General features: G+C 48.5%; 1 protein-coding gene across 1 annotated transcript in view; it reads right to left on the bottom strand.

The window, feature by feature from the left end:
* Nucleotides 1-14199, bottom strand: part of ATXN2L (ataxin 2 like) — a 30623-nt gene extending 16424 nt beyond the window's left edge. Inside the window, exons 1-3 of the mRNA XM_083152547.1 lie at nucleotides 13755-14199; nucleotides 4381-4414; nucleotides 3625-3681 (exon numbers count right to left, since the gene is read on the bottom strand). Coding sequence (XP_083008673.1) covers nucleotides 3625-3681; nucleotides 4381-4414; nucleotides 13755-13906 — 243 coding nt within the window. The 5' untranslated portion in view covers nucleotides 13907-14199. The remainder of the gene's footprint in view (nucleotides 1-3624; nucleotides 3682-4380; nucleotides 4415-13754) is intronic.
* Nucleotides 14200-21024: the final 6825 nt, after the last annotated feature.

The following is a 21024-nucleotide window of genomic DNA, read 5'->3' as shown; positions in this document are numbered from 1 at the left end:
GGGGCTGATCCAGGCACCTTGTCACTAACATACAACCCCCATCAGTTACAGGAGAGCCTTAGCTACAGGGGCTGATCCAGGCACCTTGTCACTGTAACATACAACCCCCATCAGTTACAGGAGAGCCTTAGCTACAGGGGCTAATCCGGGCACCTTGTCACTGTAACATACAACCCCCATCAGTTACATGAGAGCCTTAGCTACAGGGGCTAATCCGGGCACCTTGTCACTGTAACATACAACCCCCATCAGTTACAGGAGAGCCTTAGCTACAGGGGCTAATCCGGGCACCTTGTCACTGTAACATACAACCCCCATCAGTTACAGGAGAGCCTTAGCTACAGGGGCTAATCCGGGCACCTTGTCACTGTAACATACAACCCCCATCAGTTACAGGAGAGCCTTCGCTACAGGGGCTGATCCGGGCACCTTGTCACTGTAACATACAACCCCCATCAGTTACAGGAGAGCCTTAGCTACAGGGGCTAATCCGGGCACCATGTCACTGTAACATACAACCCCCATCAGTTACAGGAGAGCCTTCGCTACAGGGGCTGATCCGGGCACCTTGTCACTGTAACAGTCACTACTGGCATCAACATATCCGATCACTGCATTACAGTAGCTGAGGGACTGCATGTTATTAGACCTGGAATAATCAGATTTTTTTTTTTTTTTTTTTTAAATTATTTTTATTGTGTATCGCATTGCAAAACAAACATTTCAGCAACATTGCATAGTTTACATAGTGATCATACAATTTTTTTCCATTGCATATCAAACAATTCCGTTATCTTGTTGCTTAACAATATTCAAAATGTCTTCCGCGCACTTCTCCATTAAAAGACAGTATATAAAGTCCCCAATAAGTCTCTTGTGATTTGTTATTTATTATTTATTTGAGTGACTGGAGGCCCCATCCCCCCAAGCCCATCAGCTAAAGGTAATAGTATGATGACCCCATTCTCATAATTCAAACTTTATTCGAAGAATTCTCCTCGTCTAGACCACCGCTATTGGGGGGTCTCCCAGCAGCCTCCTTGTCTCATACCACTCTGTGTGTTGCAGGGTGTTTTGAATCCTCTTTTGAAAATCTGCTGGTAGGGTCACAATGTAACTTTCCCAGGTTTCAAAAAATTTTGGGGTGCGTTTTTCCTTATCTAAGGTTGTCTCCAACCAATCCATCTGAAAGATGTGGTGGAGCTTAGTTTTGAAGAGTGCCAGTGAAGGAGGCCGCGTGGACACCCAACCATGCAGAATTGTTTTACAAGCGGCTGCCTGTACAGCCAGCACCAGTTTTCTACATCCCCTCGCCACCCTCTGTTCTGAAGGAATGATTCCAAATATGGCCCACTCCGCATTAAAGGGAATGTAGTTTATTAAATTATCTAGCGTGAATTTCCTCACCTGCAGCCAGAAACCTCTTGTTATTGGGCATGCCCAGAGACAGTGTAATAACCCTGCCTCTGATTCACCACAACGAGGGCAGGACCCATCTGATGGCATTCCCGCCAGGAGCTGTCTGTGCGGTGAAAAATACGCTCTATGAAAAAGGTTTAGGAATTGCTCTTGGTATTGGGCCGCAGGCAACATACGACAGGAGCTTATCAAGGCTTTTAGCAATATTTCACATGATAAATCAGGGAAATCCCTTAGCCACAGCTTCACGCCTGACCTTGTGTCCTCATGTACTATGAGTGGTCTAAGGTAATTGTAGTGCATAGATATGGCCTTTTCGATTACGGGACTAGCTCTCAGTACACCATCTAGGTCGTTATACCAATCTCTGTCTGTAAGGTGTTTGATTGTTATTTTCGCATAATGACTCATTTGAAAGTAGGCGAGGGGGAATTTTTTCAATATTGGGAATTTTTGGCAGGCCTGTTGAAAGGTTAGTACTTTATTTAGGGAGGGGTCACAAATGTCTTTCAGACTTGAGATTCCCTCTCTGTTAAACAGGGTAAAGGGGAAGGCAGCCTCCCCATGCTGGAAGTCTCCATTGCCCACGAACGTTAAGAATAGTGAGTGGTGTGAATTTAAATATTTTGCGTGTCTCAGCTTATGCCATAATTTATAGGTAGTCCACAACAATGGATTGTCCTTGATATTTTGTGGGATCTCAGCCTCAAATTTATGGAGAAAGCTTATTAAATTACCTTCTGGTAAAAATTGCTTTTCGATAATCGTGTTAGCGTAGGTTTCTCCATTGTGCAACCAGTCGCGCAAAAATCGCAACAAGGTCGCATAGTTGTATGACTGAACACTGGGGAAGTTCACGCCCCCATTAATCTTTGGTTGTTGCAATTTTATTAATGCTATTCGGGGTTTTTTCCCCTTCCATATAAAGTTCCTGAACAGGCTGTTTATTTTATTGACATCTGAATTGTTTAACAGAATAGGGAGAGATTGTAATATATATAAAAGTCGCGGGAACGTTGTCATTTTAATTAAGTTGGCTCTTCCCAAGTATGACAGAGACAGTGTCTTCCATTTTTCTAATTCTGCGGCTGTGACTTTAATGGCCTCTGTTACATTGATTCTATAGAGGTCTGCTGGATTTTTTGGGAGTTTAACCCCAAGATATACTATGTACGAAGTTGCCCATTTTAGGGGTAGGTGGGTACTCCATCTAGGGTGTGATATTCCAGGGGTTAAGTACATACCTATTGATTTTGTCAAATTAATTTCAAAACCTGATATAATCCCATAGTCTTTTAGCAATTTTAAAATTTTTTGTAGAGATTCTCTGGGATTGGCAATATATATCATCAAGTCATCTGCGAAAGCAGAGACCCTGACCTCTTCATTCCCTATTTCGATACCTTTGAATGTTGCGGTTGATTGTAGCATTCTTAGAAGGGGGTCTATAGACAAATTAAAGAGGAGGGGGGAGAGGGGGCAGCCCTGTCGTGTGCCTCGGTGCATCTGCACCGGTGCACTTCTCATCCCGTTTACCAATAGGGTCGTTATTGGGCTTTGGTAAAAATATTGAATCAATTTTGTGAATTCCTCATTAAAGCCTCTAGTCTCCAGAACTTGGAACAAGTGCGGCCAGGCCACTGTGTCAAACGCCCTCTGTGTGTCTAAACTTAGCAGCATATGCTCAGCGTTTTTTGATTGTACCGCTGCTATTGTTGCTGCGATGGCCGTCCGAATGGCCTTGACTGAGTGGCGTCCCCGCACAAAGCCCAACTGGTGGGAGGTTAATAAATCAGGTAATATATTTTGTAACCTATTTGCTATGATTTTGGATAAAATTTTGAAGTCTACATTAAGTAGCGTTATTGGGCGGTATGAGTCTACTCGGAGCGGATCTCTATTTGGTTTTGGTATTAATGTAGTGTATGCAGAAGTGAAGGAGGGGTAGTTGGGTTTATTTTGATATACATTATTATATAGTTCCAGAAGGGTGGGGGTTATTTCGGTATGAAGCATTTTGTAATAGGATCCTGTGAACCCGTCTGGGCCAGGAGCTTTATTTGCTTTGAGCGTTTTTAGGACCCCTGTAAGTTCCTCTTCCGTTATTATACCAGTTAGGCCCTCATTTTGTTCTTGTGTCAATTTGGGGAGGTTTGCGCTCTTGAGCATAGATTGGGAATAATCAGATTTTAACCTGTTACTTACCACCACAGCAGTTAAAAAATGCAGCATGCGAGAATTATTATAGACGCCTTCAAAAACCTGGAGTAAAGAGAAAACATTATTAGCACTGACTGAGAAAACGGCAATCTCACCCAGGTCTACATTAAGGCACAAACCAGAGATACCACCACAAGTACTGAGGTTACTGACACTGACTGGAGAGAGAGCACCATATAAATACAATCATTATGGAATAAAACCCACAACAACACTTTGCTGATCATGTGTAAACACCGCACTCTATTTTCCCTTTATTGAAGGGGACAGTCACAGTGACTGCTAAGTGTCACATGACAAATAAGGCAACTGGTCACATGACAGTGCAGTCAGGAGAGTGGAAAGAACACAGCATGAACCCCTCCTCCATCATGTGACCACTGGGGAGCTTGGCGACTGAATGGCTCAGATGCAGGCAGAGCTAAACTCACCTGGGAACAAGCACAAACCAAATAACTGAGAGACTAGGCTGCAGTGCCTTCTACGGGAATGGCTGCAACCAAACCATTTCACCATATCAACCAATCGTGGTTGACCTAAAGTCTGGATACTCACTAACCCCTAACTACGCATATGCTTAATTAATGAGGTGGCCAATCCTTCGCTTAATATGCCTGGTGCCCTCCCAGTTCCCATATTTTGGGCAATACTGTGAACAGGTCCGTGTAGCATAAGCTGTACACTACATCTAACCCATTTAGCAACACATCAGGAACTAGCGGAAACACGCGAATGACTTACCGGAGGCTGGAGTCCCTTCACTATGCTCCTGCCCCTGTAATGGAAAAACAGGGATTAATGTACAGAAACAAAGCCCAATGAATATTGATCAGAGGCTTTAATGCTAAACGCTGACCCATATCCTGTCCCTTGATTGTGCTGCACAGGTGTTCTAATCCCCTGACCTTAGTACAGGGCACTACCTACCCTCATAACACCACCCACTGCTGGGTTTACGTGTAGTAACGTCCACCCGCTGTATAGCACCGGTATATCACACACTGCTGAACCACTCACATCTACTGGTAGATCTAACTACAGGGCACTACCTGCCCTCATAACATCATGTACTGCTGGGATCATGTGTACTAACGTCCATCCACTGTATAGCGCCAGCAAATCACGCACTACTGGGATCATGTGTAGTAACGTCCATCCGCTGTATAGCACCAGCATATCACACACTGTTGGGATCACATGTAGTAATATCCATCCGCTGTATAGCGCCAGCATATCACACACTGCTGGGATCACGTGTAGTAATGTCCATCCGCTGTATAGCACCAGCATATCATGCACTGCTGGGATCATGTGTAGTAATGTCCATCCGCTGTATAGCGCCAGCAAATCACACACTGCTGAACCACTCACATCTACTGGGAGATCTAACATGAAGTTTCCAGATCTAGGCTGAGAAGTTTTGTGGGCAGTAAGGGTTACACATCTCTATAATGTCACTGGATCACCACACTACGGGCCAGAGCAAATTCATCCAAGCCAGCCCCCGCCAGCAATGGTGTAATCAATGTAACTCTTATTTATTGGATTACACCCACTCACTGCCAGCGTAACAGCACCCAATGGGTCAGAAATGATGCTGATGTACAATGCACATGTTCCATGCGTGTGTACAAAGCTATCCTGGGACGGAGACTGAGGGGAGATTTTTCCGATAAATCCGGGATTAAAAAAAAAAAAAAAAAAAAAAAGGGGGGGCGGGTTCTGCTTCCTCAACCACCACACAAATCACCCACCTACTTACACGCCTGCGCAGTCAGACAGAGGGGTAGATGTATGAAGCAGTGAAAAGGGAGAAGTGATAGTGTCTGGTAATTTATCACCGGCCAATCAGCTCCTGACTGTTAAGTTATAGGCTGGGTTTAAAAACAGGACAGTCAGGAGCTGATTGGCCGATGCTAAAGTACCAGGCACTTTTATCACTTCTCCCTTAGCACTGCTTCATACATCTAGCCATCAATTCCCTTCAGCCTGGACCATGCCTGTACACACCAGGAAGATTTCTAGAAAGCCGGGAACTATGTCCCATCCTTCATGAATATGCACCAGGTTACATGTGCTAGCTCCCGTTGGCTCACAATAGTACATATACACTAGGCCATATGAACTATTTGTCGTTGCTATGAGGCGGCTTACCAGACACTAAGGTCCCTTTACCACCGCACCTGGGACCCAGATTGGTGACGTAGTGACCTCTGTATAATGAGTGACACAGATTTAATGTGAAAGAACCAGACCCTGGTCCGACCCGTGTTTGCGATCTGAAAGGGGTAACCATATAACTGACTGGTACGTGCATACCTTGCTGCAACGTTGCATAGCGAGCAATGTGCACCAACCATAAATCAAGTGTACTTGGCCTACCCTGTACCAACCCACATGTACGTGTGTTCATGCCAACTCTGATATCAATAAATTACTACATGGTTTTAGGTTAGAACTGGAATCCCACCAACAACAGTAGACACCTGACAAACGCCCGGTCACTCAGACTAGCTCAGCTCACAACAGCCGTTAAAAAAAAAAAAAGCACAAAAATGTATAAAATCATTGTGCAACTCACACGACAATTACATATTTATAGATGAACCAACATTTGGGGCCAGGCACCTTTGTGATAAATATAACATTTATCTGAAGCGATTCTGAGTACAGAGCTTCGGTTCCCACACCACCCGCGCCAGGGTCTCCTCTAGGACCAAACACTAATCGGGCTGTTGGGACATTCATGAAAACAGTCAATGAACATCAAGCCCCTCTCTCTAGTGACTGGGATATCAAAACACCCCACCAAATACCGAACGGCGCATCCGCAAGGCAATACTAATGACGTACGTGCAAAACGAAGAGATTAATACCTAACTCTGGCGACCCGCTGTGATGGGTGGAATGGCCATTTTATGGAGGCTGTCTGCTGCGGTGTTTCCAGCACAGATCTGGTTTGCATATCAGTGTTGATATACAGATCACACTGTGCTAGAAGCACTACAGCAGACAGCGACACCTCAGGCAGGGAACAGGAACTGCATGCTAGAATGAACACTAATAATGATAACTACACATTAGGGCATACACTGTAATGCCTCTTACACATTATACCACACACCATAATGCCCATTACACATGATGGCACACACCATAATGCCCATTACACATGATGGCACATACTGAAAGTTCTCAGCAGCATGTTAGCATGGTGGGGGGCAGCGTATGGGTGTACAGCGCCACACACAAAAAGGGCAGGGTGCAGCGCCCTGCAAAATAAGCTTAGAGGGAACACTATATATAGTACACGGTACTAAGCCCAATACATTGTGACAAGACCAACGCGGAACAACAGAACTAGCGTACAAGTGAGATCTAACCAAAATACAAACACAGAGGGGACCCCCCCCCCCCCCCAAAAAAAAACAATACTTCACCAATAATCAATTTGATACAATTCAGAAAACATCCACTGGGTATAACAGGTGCAATATATAGGTGTCTATGTACTAAGCTGTGGCGGGAGTTTGTTATTAGTGATATTTAGTCAGCAACAACTAAAGTGCAGATTCCAAAATGTTTACAAAGACCACAATGGTTTGAACCCCAAACAATGTTACAAGATAATCCAATAAACACTAAATCTGGGACAGCCAACCCTAGTCCTCGAGAGCTACCAACAGTTAATGTTTTCCAGATCTCCTCACAGAATCCCAAGTGAAGTAATTGGCTCCACCTGTGGATCTTTTAAAATGTGTCAGTGAGTAACGAGTGCAGCAGCTAGGTTGTCTGGAAAATGTGACCTGTTGGATAGCTCTTGATGACTGGAGCTGGCTACCCCTGCACTAAATCATATATTATTAACTTGGTGCTTACTCCACATACGCCAAACTGATCGATCCAATAGATCTCGTGTATTTGTATAATTAAATGCAATTTAACGTATGAAAGGTATGGCAGGTGTAACATGTCCAAGAGTGTTAGATTTGGAGAAGGGGGGTCATTTTGTTTCTGTGCAGGATAAATACTGGCTGTATGAACACACCCCATAAATCTAACTCTCTGCACTTGCAGTGCAGCATGGTATTGTCGATTTGCAAAAATGTCCCTGTACTTACAGATCATTATATTTTACAGGGCGCAGCAAGGGTTCTGCAGTGCCTGGCAGAGTACATAAACAGATGCGCAATAGTAGAAAACAGCGACTTACAGGGGCCCCCATGCACCTTTCAAAACATGTGCAGTTCCTCCTTCCAGCCTGGGGTGTCGGTCTGCTGTGGTGTCGATCACATTGTGGCCTGTATCTCAATACAGACCAGTGTGGTAGACGCACCAAAGGAGACAGCAACACCCCTGGCAGAAAAGAGGAACTGCATCATATTTGAAAGGGTAACGCTACACTGATAGAAGCTTTAGGGCAACAGAGACGGTCATAGATAAAGCAGCATGTGCTACTGTATGTACACATTAAGATCATGTACCCCGTCATGCTTACATGTGTTCCCATGGCATAAAATAACTCTTCAACATTTTGACATGCTATGGTATGTTACTGGCGATACATCGGTCTATATATCGTCCTCTCCAGGGCCCGGACAGCATAGCTGACATTACTACAGAGTCTGCACCTATATCTCGGGGCTAATGTTTCCATGCTATGTCTCACACTAGGATAAAGGCTTTATATAGCATCATAACCCAGTGTACGTATCCCATGTGTAGCTATATATACTAGTGTTCATTCTAGCTCCCTAGATGATTCTCCCAATTGAGTAATATTCCCACAATCTGGATCTATAAAAGTATTCGAGGACTGCCTGTCCTAGCGTAGTGGAGACTTGGCAGATGAGCACCCACCAAGCCCGTACATATAAGCATATACATTTGCACACTATACCCGGAGCCGCCAGCACTCTGGACAAGACAGCGGCACCGATGCTATTGCCGACAGCCCAGGTGTCTTATGCTACAGGCTGACCTAGTACAGCACTACCGGTCTGTATGGCATCAGTGATCCACCCATACATGTTACCATGACCTCCGGATGTAACTGCACGCGGGTATAACACCGACGTGGTGTCCTATGCTACAATACTGGCCTTTTACACGTTTCACGTCTGAATTCCTGTTTTGGCACATACAGAAGTTAGTTTTTTGGGTTATTTTGTGTTTAATGTCATTGTTATCCTGTAGGATCTTGTGGTGTTGCTATATAAGTCTTCATTTGATCAGGGGATCGGGAAGACTAAACAGGTTTAAAGGGGCAGTGTGCGACACCAGCTGGGAAGGGGACAGAGATGGGGAGTGACCTGTGGCAGCATAAGTCAAAGTCCGTGTCCTCACGCCTGTGGCCCGAATACACAAATAGGGTGTATATGAAGGCCAGCTGGGCACTGCGGACCGCACATTCCTGAACGGTGAATGCTGGCGCAGAGGCAACTATGGACATGCGGTAACCCTTAGCAACAGGATGGCTCCATTACAGCTTAGAGCAGGGACAGACACCTCCCAGCACGGGCTGCCACAGTTTGGGGCATGCTGGGATATGTAGTTCCTTGGGCCGCCTACCCCTCACAGATAATATAGTAAGCATGTGACTGCCTGCTCTGGGGCCCAGTGCCTGTATCTAGCAATGCACCAGCTACCATAGAGGAGAATGAAGACATTATTTATTTATTAACAGTTTCTTATCTATTCCGTTGCGCTTTACAAAGGGTCCTGAATTGCCGGGATAGAGGAATACAGCCCAATTAGTGGCAGCATTCCTACAGAATCCATAGTACGCCCATTACAGGGTGAGGAAACATCAGCGGGCACTGGTACCAATGTAACCCCATGACCACATGGTGTCTGGACAGCGGATTGACCAGGTGAATGGCGTCTAGTTAGACCTCTCTCCTTAGTCATCTGCGTTATTGGCAGTGACGCTAGATCGATGGGAGGAAACTATCGACGGGAACCTGTGCCAACCTTGCTACTGCCGACCAGGTGCCTGTCGATGTTTTCCTCCCATCAACCTAGCATCACTGTCTATGAAAACGCAGACAACCAAGTATAGACGTCTAACTAGACACCGTCGACCCCTAGTGGTCGTCCATGATATTGTCGAGCAAAACCCGGACGATCCGTTAATCCATGACCAGTCGCACAATGTCACCTTGTGTTAGTTTCCGGTTTATGTCATGGTCCCATCGGCGTACAGCGCTGTGTAACGTGTCAGCACAATATATGTGATATATACACACAATGGTAATTATATCGTCCCTGGTTCCATTGCTTACCATGGCTGTTCTAGCCCCTTGCCCACTCCCAATGCCACCAACCTGCTTATCCAGACACTCCATCCCCGCTGTGCCCACTGGGACCTCCGCCTCTCCCAGGTACCTCACCTTTCCCTACAGTCACTGCTGCAGCAAGAGGGGGCTCTCACCCTGCACCCAGTCACTAGGCATTGCTGCTATGATGGTAGTGGTCTCAGCACGTGTGAGGGGGGACCTTGGGGACGGCACACAGCGTCCCGTCCTCTTCTTATAACATGCACCTGTGTTATGCGTTTCATATCCCTCTGTGGCCGCTCTGAGCTGGTCTATTCTCCCACCAACGCAACCTGGATACCCATCCCCTCAGAATCCAGTCCACTGTTACACCTCTAGTCATTTCTATCCATGGCCCTCTGCCATTTCTCTGCCTCCTCTTCAGGTCTCTGCCCCTCTCCTCTGGTACTTACTCCCTCTTGCCAGCTCCTTACCTGCTCTGAGAATGCCTAATATCCCTCCTCCTAAACCCCAATGTTCCTCTGCTTTCTTGACCTGCTTCTTCTACCAAGTTCCCTCTCCAGCTGCTGACCCTCCTCTTACTGTGTAAGCTCCTACATACAGGACCCTCCCTCACATTTGCTCTAAAACAGGCATGTCCAACATTGGCCCTCCAGATGTTGTGAATCTACACATCCCAGCATGCTTTGCAATAATTTTAGCATTTTCTAATAGCAAAACTGTGGCAAAGCATGCTGGGATGTGTAGTTTCACAACATCTGGAGGGCCAACGTTGGACATGCCTGCTCTAGAACTACCCTTGCTAACAGGGCTCCTAGTCCCTTTTCCCTTAAAGTAACTCCGAATACTTACCCGAATCCTATATTATAAAAGGGTAACACTGCTCCTCACTACCACTCAATACAAGTGTTATGCCCACTGGCTACCACTAGATGGAGCAATTATAAACTCCAGCACTAACATTACTGTTATGTTGTTCTATCGCTTTGATGGGCTGGGAACTAGTATAGCACTAGTAGCCACACGCCTTACCTGGATATCAAGGAGCAGAATTAAGTCTGACTATATGTACTAATCCAGAGAGCACTAATCGGATCTCAGCCAGCCATCCCCACAGTATTCTAGGGGTGGTATAAAACAAGACCCGCAAAGCTTTGCTTTCAGATAGCGTTAACCTGTTACCTTCAATGGGCCACCCCCAGATCCTGTGATGCCTCTCAGGTGGGTCCTAAAGAACCCCCAACACATATCACTGCGTCACCACATTGTGTAGGCACAGCTGAAAAGCCGTGCACATGGAGCAGCCAGCTGGGGGTACAAAGTAAGGGGGTCACATGGGTGATCATTGTTCTTCTCGCCGATCTCCAGAACAGTGCCGGTGATTTAAGTAAACCCCAAAAACCCAGGTGAAAAATTCAGTATGGTCGAAAACTGCGTGGATCAGTAAAATTGCCAAATTCAGGTATTTTGGTGAATTCGCGGCCATTTTCGCCCACCCCAATCCCCCCCCCAAAAAAGTGAAACCACTCAAAAATGGGTAAAAACGCTCATGATTGAACATGAATCTGCAAATTCTTGCCGATTTTTCACCTGGCCAGGGAATTCCCCCAGGATTGAATACACCCCTTACTCATCACGGTAGGTTGTCTGCGGCCACTACATAACAGCTAGTTTAGCGCTGCCAAAATGACCGGGAAGGTTTGTTTTTACGAACACCAAGTGCTCTAGAGGTGGTGCACACCTGGATACCACTGGCGCGCACTTACTGCATATTAGTGGTATGCCAGGAACATTTCTGGGACAGCCCGCTGCGGCAGCGCACCTCCCAAGGGGTTAAAGCACTGCCTTTAACTTGGTAGCTATGATCTGATAGGCTGGTACTTATAGCTCTCCAAGATCTAAGCTGTTAGATAGGTCAGAATATCGCCGCCCGTCCCCCCACTCCACTATCTGCCTCCTATCCAGTTGTAGAAGAGGAATTATTATTTGTGATATGGATGTGCCTTATGTTATATATAGCAAAACCGACTAATTGCTTAATGGGGGCAAGATACTAATTAAAGAAATTCTCTTAGACCTTTATGGGTGGTGTCTTCTGCCCCAGCAGGACATTTACAGGGGTAGGATTAACCAGATTCCCGCAACAGCACCATCTGAAGGAAGCCATAGGCCTACGATCCAGTGGCCCCTACATCTCAGGTGGGCAGCAGTTCTTAACATAGGGATGTATTGATTTGTGCACAAGGCATTAACAATCGCATGCAGTGAGCATAGATATGGGTATACGAGTTGCTGAATGTAAGACATTACTGGCGAGTGATGCTGTTGTATGGTCAGGCCACGGATGTTGTGCCACGAATGTATAGGGTTATACTGTGGCAGGGGGTCACTTAGAGATTAGATTAGAGGTAGGGGATGTGTTGGAATTCTAGCCATCTGTATCCTACCCTGAGTGCTGGGATTTCCAACCCAACCAAATGCTGATCTGTGCAGACCTGGGTACAGTGATCACCTAACTATAGCAAACACAAAGTTAGGTATGGCGCAAACTGGGAAAGTCTCAGCATGGCTGGGTGTAGAACTGTCCCAGGCGAGTGCATATTGGGGTGCAGAGGACACAGACAGAATGACTGGACATCTGGAGGTGGGGCACACTGGCATGGCAAGCATAGATCTGGGTGCAGGGGTCACTGAGGTCATTACTGTACATGTCTGGGGAGTGATGCTGGTAGGGGATTACTGCAGATAGAGATACTGGCAGGAGCGCAGGCAGTTCTGGGTACAGTGGAACAAGGTGAGAGGCATTTGTGAGTACCGGGGGAGGGGAAGGGGGGGGGGGTGGCATAGGGTATGGGTAGTTCTGTTTACTGGGGGTGAGGTTGGATCTGAGTACACGGGGTGACATTGACAGGGCAGATCTGGGTACAGGGGATGACACCTGCAGGGGGTGAGGGTGGATCTGGGTACTGGGAGTGACACTGGCATGGGACAAGTGGAAATATGGGCACAAAGGGTGACACTGCCAGGGGTGAGAGGAGATCAAGGTACAGGGGATGATGGCAGATCTGGGGGCACAGGGTGACACTGGCAGGGTAGAAGGCAGGTCTGGGTACTGGGGGTGACAGTGCCATGTGGTGAAAAGAGACCTGTGTACAGGGAGTGATGGCATATATGGGTACAGGGAGTGACACTGGCAGGGCAGATCTAGGTACAGGGGGTGACACTGGCAGGAAATGAGGGGAGATCATGTACAGGGGGTGACACTGCGGTAGAGGGCAAATCTGGGTGCACAAGGAGAAAGGACAGATCTGGGTGCACAGGGGGCAACACCGGCAGGGGCACACCTGGGTGCACAGGGGGCAACACCGGCAGGGGCACACCTGGGTGCACAGGGGGCAACACCGGCAGGGGCACACCTGGGTGCAAAGGGGGCAACACCGGCAGGGGCACACCTGGGTGCACAGGGGGCAACACCGGCAGGGGCACACCTGGGTACAGTGGGTGAGGGCAGATTGGGGGCACAGGTGGCGACAGTGGCAGACCTGGGGGAACAGGGATAGATCTGGGTAGAGTAAGTGAGGGCAGATCGGGGGCACAGGGGGAGAGGGCAGAGCTCCAGCCGGGCAGTACACGTGACGTCACGCAGATGGGCTCGTGAAGCGCAGCCGGTACCGGCTGAGACTGCGGCGGAGGCCAGGGAGGGGGGCGAGCAGACCATGTGACCCAGGGAGACACGCCCCTCCCCGGCTGCCGCTCCATTGGCCGCAGAAGCCATCAATCAGCCGGAGCTTTCCCCACTGCCGGTAATCAGGCATTACCCCCGCACATCCCGCTTACCTTCCGGCTCCGACTCGCTCCTGGCTCCCGGACGGGGGGAGGCTGCCGTTGGGGCTCCCCGGGGAGCCGCTTCCTGGCGTGGAGACCGCCATGGTCGCTGCGGCAGGTTTGCGGGTGGCCTGAGGCGGTGGCGGCTGCTGCTGCTTAAGCATATTCCGAGGAGAGCTGCTCCGGTGCGGGCGGGCGGGGAGGGGGGGCTGCCGGTGCTGCTGCTACCGGGAGAACGGAGACCAACAGCGGCAGCGCGCGCGCCTGACTCTCGCTCCAACCGACACTGCGCGCGTACGGGCTGGAGGGGAGGGGGGGAGCGGCGATCGGCCAATCGGAGCGGGCGGCTGAGGGGGGAAGAGGCGGGGCGACGGTCGGCCAATCCCCTGCCTGGGAGCTCTCGCAGGCCGCTGCTTTCTGGCCCAGTCTCTGCTACCTCCGGCGCGCGGCGAAGATGCGGCGTGGCCTGGGCCGAGCGTGCCGGCCAATGGGAGAGGGCTGGGGGGGAGGAGCGACAGCAGCGCGGCCAATGGCGTAAGGCGCTGGGCGGGACCACGGCTGCCTACCTGGCTGCCGTCTCCGACAAGAGGAGGGTTGGGGAATCGGAGCTCGTGCATGGGCTGTGTGGAGGAGGAGGAGGCGGGGCCGCAAGATGGCGGAGACCCTGCCCCTCGCCCCCTACGTCACGCGACTGAGGCGAGCTGAAGCAATGCCGGTGTGTGACTGTGAGGGACGTGACGGGAGTCTCGTATAACTGCCTCCTCCCCCTGTAGCGCCGCCGTGTCGCACTGCGGCGGCGTCATCGCCGGTACCTGCACCCGCACGTCATGGCTTCAGTGCCGTGACGTCACGGCGCAGCTCGCAATGGCGCTACGGTGTGTGTGTGTGTGTGGTGCTGTCCTGCCATATCATCCTCGTGTGCTGTCTGTGTATAATGTCTGACTACCTGACCCTCTGCTACAGGGAGACAATGCTCTGCTCCTGGAGACATTGCCAGGGAAGGCCAGGAACAGAGCAATGTGTCCCTCCTGGAGAGGCTGAGGTAAGGGTGCTGTGTATATAGCTATATATGTGTGTATGTATAATATATGTCTTACATATTTGTCGTCTGTTATTACTTATCCATACTTCCCAACCAAGCAGAGGGGCTGGGGGCATGGCCAGAAGCTCAAAAGAGCCGCTGGCCATGCCTCCACAGGGTCAAATAGGGGCGTGACCTTGTGGGAGTTATACAATTTGTAGGCCACACCCCCACGTTTTGGGCGCACACAGAGGTCATGTCGGTAGAGTTGCTAAAGTTGGGAGGTATGACTTACCTGCTTCTTGTCCGGTATGCATTTGCACACTGTTGGACAGTTGGGAGTCACCCGCTGAGCAGTGCACAATGGGTGACTCCAGGCACAGGGGCTGGGTGCATGGCCATAAACTCATATAGCCGCCATGCCCCCACAGCAGCAAAATTAGGGTGTGGCCTTGTAGGAGTCCTACAATTTATAGGTCACGCCCCCATACTGCCAGGCCATGCCCCCAATTTTTGGGGGCACAAAGAGGTCCTGCCGGTAGAGTTTCAAAAGTTGCGAGATTTGACTTATCTGCTTGTTTGTCTGGTATGCATTTGCACACTGTTGGACCGATTTGGCTTGGTAGGGTCCAGATTAGGTTCACAGTCACTAAGACCTCGAAGCCTGACAATGTGGGGATTTTGAGGGGCCAAAAAGGGGTCGCGCCACGACACAAATCGGGTCAGGGAAGCAAGATGTGGCATAACATAGTGGGGGTAGAGGACATGGGGTTTAAAAAAAAACGTGGTCAGATCCGGGAGCCAACCACAGAGAGGTGTATGCTGGTCACATCATAGGCATGGGGCCTTCCGCTGTAGGGATTTGGATGAGAACTTTAAGCAACACCAGGCAGCCACCTCCTGGGTCTGTTTGAAGAGCTGTCAAGCTTAAAACAACAGAAAGATAATTTTCAATTAATGCTAATTGCACAAGAAACACGCCAGGTACCTCAGCTAGTATAGATATATCTATCTCTGTATCTACAAATCATACCTCCAAACTGTCCTGATTGTCTCAGAACTGTGCTTTTTTTTTTGGGGTGGGGGGGGGGGGCTGTTAGAGTCTGATACAAAGTATTTCACTAAATTCACTAAAACAATAAAAGCAAAAAACTCAGCAGTGAGCCCTGTGATAATAACGTTATCCCCATTTAGCATAATCACAGGGGTCACTGCGATGTGCCCGCCCCTGCACAACTTTCCCTGACGCTGACAGAGAAAGCTGTGCTGGGACCCTGCCTGTGTGATTAGCCATGTCTGTCCGATGCTGATCACTGTAGAAAAAAAAGTAAAAAAACACCTATTCCCAGGGATTGGTGCTCTGATTGTGTCATGGGTGAAGGTGGGGAAGTAACTCACATGGGGGTTTCTGAGAACCCCCACTGACAGAAGAGTGAAGGCAAGCTTGATATTAAAAAGCTAATATGACAAGATTCCATGTCATTTTAGCCCCTGGGGATTAGTAATATCGTACACTTTTTTTTTTTTAATCCCCCTCCGGAAAAATACTGCGATTGTCTCTTGGGAGGGGGGGCACCCAGCAGTGGCAGCGGTGGTGTGAGAATTCTACCCCATGAAGAGAATACAATGGTCTAATACAGGAAAAGCATCAATGGTGGTGAATATCAGAAAGCCACCATAGAATGGAAAAATTACAATCACTAGGAGGAAAAAAAAACATTGAAGATGTTAAACTATCAACCATCGATGTTCAAACCTATAGCATGGCAGTTTCCATCTCTTTGGAGACTCCTGCCAATTCTTTATTTGCCAAGCTGGCTTCAACAAAAGCCTCTCTCAGCCTATCGTCTCGCCACTTCAGGGGAGGGAAGGAAGCCAACTATCATGCCCTTTGCTAGTGATTTCCTAATTGTTCTACCAGACGCTGGGGTGACATGGTTCTTTTCCAGTCCTTGGCTTGACTTTCCGCTCAACTGATTCTTGTCAGAGTTACAGTATTGCCACAACTGAGCCAGCAGCCCTTGAGCCCTTCGTGCCCAGATCAATGCTCCATTTATCTTCATACCAGTCTGCGGTGATAAGAAATTTAAAAGATTAAGGGGCAGATTTATCAATGGGTAATAATCTTGTTCTTATCTAATTTACTTTCAGTTTGGCCAATTTATGCCCAAAGAAAAAGAAACTCGACTAAATGCTAAATCTTCATTACCGACTGTCACGCCAGTTGGTTGGGAGTGGCTTCTGCAGGCGAGTGAGGCTGAAGCAGGAACTGCTTAGGTGTGGATGCAGTTGGGAGGCTCAATCCATCTCTTCCTCATGGACTGAAGAAAGGGAGGAGGGAAAGGAGCTGAAGGTGGTGGTATGAGAGTTGGAGCTGTGGTAGCTAGCTAGCCCCAAAGGCTAAACCGTAATAATAAAAAAAAATAATAATAACCTAATGTATGTTGGCCTACATACAGTCAACCCTATTAGCCATACCCTCCCAACTCCTTACACATGTATGCCTGCTCATCCTAGTAGTAGTAGTAGTTTGTTTATTTATAAGGCGCCACAAAGTGTCCGCAGCGCCATACATAGCAAATAAAAACAAATTACAAGATAACGTACAGGTTGTGGTGATAAAATACAGCATAAATAGGGGTATAGCTGGTTGAACTAAAATCAGCATCAGTTCTGAAGTAGGTGTTGAAATTGTCGAGGAGACTGAAGATGAAGCAGAGGAAGGGAAGAACAGGACAGGAGCACAGGTGAGGTAATGAGGTAGGGTGAGTACGTGAGGCAGGAGGACCCTACTCATAAGAGTTAACAGACTAAAAGGAGGTGGGTGGACGAACGAAAAACAACAGGATAAGTAGGAACGGATGGAGGGGTAGGGGAGGCAGGATAGGAGGAGCGAAAGAGGTTAGGAGGAGGGATAGGCTAGTCGGAAGAAGTAGGTTTTGAGGGCGCGTTTGAAGGAGGTAAGGGAATCAGAAAGCCTGATGGGTGGCGGGAGGTTGTTCCATTGCAGGGGGCAGCGCAAGAGAAGTCTTGGACACGAAAATACGGCACATAAATACAACTACGAATTGCCGTATTTTTGGGATAGTAAATGTCAAAAATAAGTGTATTTCTGGATACAAATACACCTATTTTTTACAAATTTCCTTTAGTAAATTTCCCCCTAAATAAGCAAGTTGAAATAAAACATTATGGGGGAAATTTACTAAGATGTGTATTCTACTTCACATGTGATGTTGCTATGGGCAGCCAATCAGATCCTGTCTACTATCTACTATAGGGTGATAAATAAATACGAAGTAGATTCTGATTGGTTGCCCATAGCAACAACATCACATGTGAAGTAGAATACACATCTTAGTAAATTTCCCTCTATGGGCTCTATCTTCCAATATAGTGCACTGCAGCGGGAGTGTGCATGTACCCGTTCCCCCAACCCCACTGATCAGGAAGCAGCGCAGGCAGCAGGGAAGTGATGCCCCCTCTGTTCTGAGAGCCAGCAGAGGGAAGTTAGTAGCGGGCTGCTATGCCCCCACTACCCCAACCCCACTGATCAGGCAGCAGGGAAGCGATGCCCCCACTGCTCTGAGATGTGATAGCTCTTTCATTTTGTGATAGTCAGACTCAAGAGTCTCCTGATGATGTGGATGTTGTCCATACCAACCAATCAGATTTGATCATTTTCTAGGGTGCAATGAAAAATGATAGCTAGGGCAACATCCACACTTTTCACTTTTAGAACATTTAGGGGTTTATTCTAGTTCATTCTTTCTGACAAAATCCTTCTTAGATGGACAAAACCATGTGCACTGCAGAGGGGCAGATGTAACATGTGCAGAGAGAATTAGATTTGGGTGAGTTATTTTGTTTCTGTGCAGGAAAAATACTGACTGCATGATTTTACACTTCAATATAGATCTCACTTTGAAGAAAAACCCCACCCAAATCTAATTCTCTCTGCACAAGTTACATCTGCCCCACCCGCAGTGCACATGGTTTTGTCCATCTAAGAAGGATTTTGTCAGAAAGAATGGACTACAATAACCCCCTTAGTTATTTTACCCCATAGAAAGGACAGGAGCAGAAAGAGACCACTATATAACAGTTGGACTGGTGGTGGCTGTAAACTGGTGTGGACATCTCCAAGTCTGGTGGCACGATAGTGGGTTATGGCACAGTGGTTTGACAAATGCTGATCTTGACACTGTCAACCCTTTACTGACTCAGGGGTTTCCCCTAGATTCCATACCTCCCAACATTGGTGGCAGCAGTACTCCTGCGAGGCCAGCCCCTCTGTCTCAGTGAATAGATGTTGTTCATATGAGCACAGCATCAATTCCCCACTGCTGGCCCGAGGTGGGATGTGGGACAGTCCCCCAAAAAACAGGACTGTCCCACAAAAATTGGGACAGTTGGGAGGTATAAGATTCTAGAGCCCCTAGGCAGCTGCGTTGTCACAAGTTAGAAATCTGGTGGAGAACCCAGTGTTGTAACAGCGCTATAAACTGCTTCCTAGGCATCTAATGTAAGCTATATCTTGCCCACAGAGGCCCTAATTGCTAGGAAGAGAATGTACGCAGGTCACAGACTATGCAATATTATGTTGAATACAGACCCAGTTACCAGGTATACAAGAAAATGACCTGGTCGTTTTTGGAGCTATGGACATTCCAGTTTACAGTACAAAGTAGGCCTGGACTATTACACAAAAACATGCTCTTCAGGAAATCATGCTCCTTGCCGGGTCCCAGCTGTCACGGCCTGGACTGTCTGTGTTCCTGGCACTGACCTGGGTGCGCCAGTGGAGGGCGCAGGGAACTGGAAGTGAGGAGGCTTGAGGTAGCTGGAGCTCATGCACGGAGGCTGGAAGGAGATGACCTGCCGGGGACACAGAGGATTGGCTGAGACCTAAAGCAGAGGCGCGGGGTCTAAGCCGACAGTGGTATTCACCAGGGACCCCCGCAAGGGGATATGGACTTCGCTGCAACTGCCGACCAGGTCGCGGCCCTCTGCCCAGGTTCCCCTGTGGCTTTGGCAGGGTTAGGATAACAAGAGTCTTTAGAGGGGTACTAAAACCATCGATGGTGATCGATGGCACTGAATGCTATACAGAGGGTACTTGAGGAATGTGAGATGCGGCCTGGAAGCCGGGGATGACACGGAGGTAACACAGGGAGACGCTGGAGACACTGGGAATCACTGGAGCGGCTAGGGAGCCGATACTTGAGATCACTGGGGATCGCTGGAGCGGCTAGGGAGCCGATACTGAAGATCACTGGGGATCGCTGGAGCGGCCTGGGAGCCGAGGGGAGACGGGCACGGAACCCACTGCTAACCGGACACTGAGTGAATAACCTGGGCTGCACAAGAAGACAGGATCACACGGCAGATGGAAACACGTGGAGACTTCTGGCAGGAGTGGAATGACCAGGACGCCGAGAGTAACACAGGTGACAGCGGACTCAGAAAACCGGACCTCTGGAGCACGTGGGGAGTCTTGACAGGAGCTTAACGCTGGAAAACTCACAGGTAAACTGACGAGTTGTTCAAGACAAGGAGGAGACTGTGAGCTAGGTTTTTATCCCTCAAGGTGATTAGGGAATCAGACGCAGGTGATGGGATTAGCCGCAGCAGCAGCACACAGACCAGGAAGTAAGTTGGAGCTTACCTGGATCATGTGACCCGCAGCTTGATCAGGGAATACACCTGGAGCTCACAGTGACGCAGGGGCGACTTGGAAACAAAAGACATCACGCCAGGGATTGCCGACTGTGCCGGCAGCTGATCTACGGAGGACACTACCCCAGCGTGCCGGTAAGGGGCGCATGCGAGCAGTGCGAGAACCGGGGTCCATGACAGTACCCCCCCCCCCTTTTAGGGTGGGCACCGAACACCCTTTGGGTTTACTCGGGTTGTCTTTATGAAAAGCTGCAATCAAATGGGGAGCATGCACATCTGCAGCATTGATCCAGCTTCTTTCTTCTGGGCCATAGCCCTTCCAATCGATGAGATATTGGATGTTTCCATATCTTCTGCGAGAATCCACCACCTTATCGACCTCGAATTCAACCCCTCGATGGGTATAAACTCTGGGGAGCTCAGGAGTAGCACTTTGGAACCGGTTGAGAACAAGAGGTCGCAATAAGGATATGTGGAAGGAATTTGGGATTTTCAGGTATGGTGGTAGCTTCAGCTTATAAGCTACAGGATTGATCCTTTGAATCACAGGGAATGGCCCGATGAATCGTGGGGCGAATTTCA

This window comes from Crinia signifera, chromosome 7, assembly GCF_055691185.1.
Source record: "Crinia signifera chromosome 7, ASM5569118v1, whole genome shotgun sequence".
NCBI classification, from domain to species: domain Eukaryota; kingdom Metazoa; phylum Chordata; class Amphibia; order Anura; family Myobatrachidae; genus Crinia; species Crinia signifera.
This window is presented reverse-complemented; position numbering and strand designations above follow the sequence as displayed.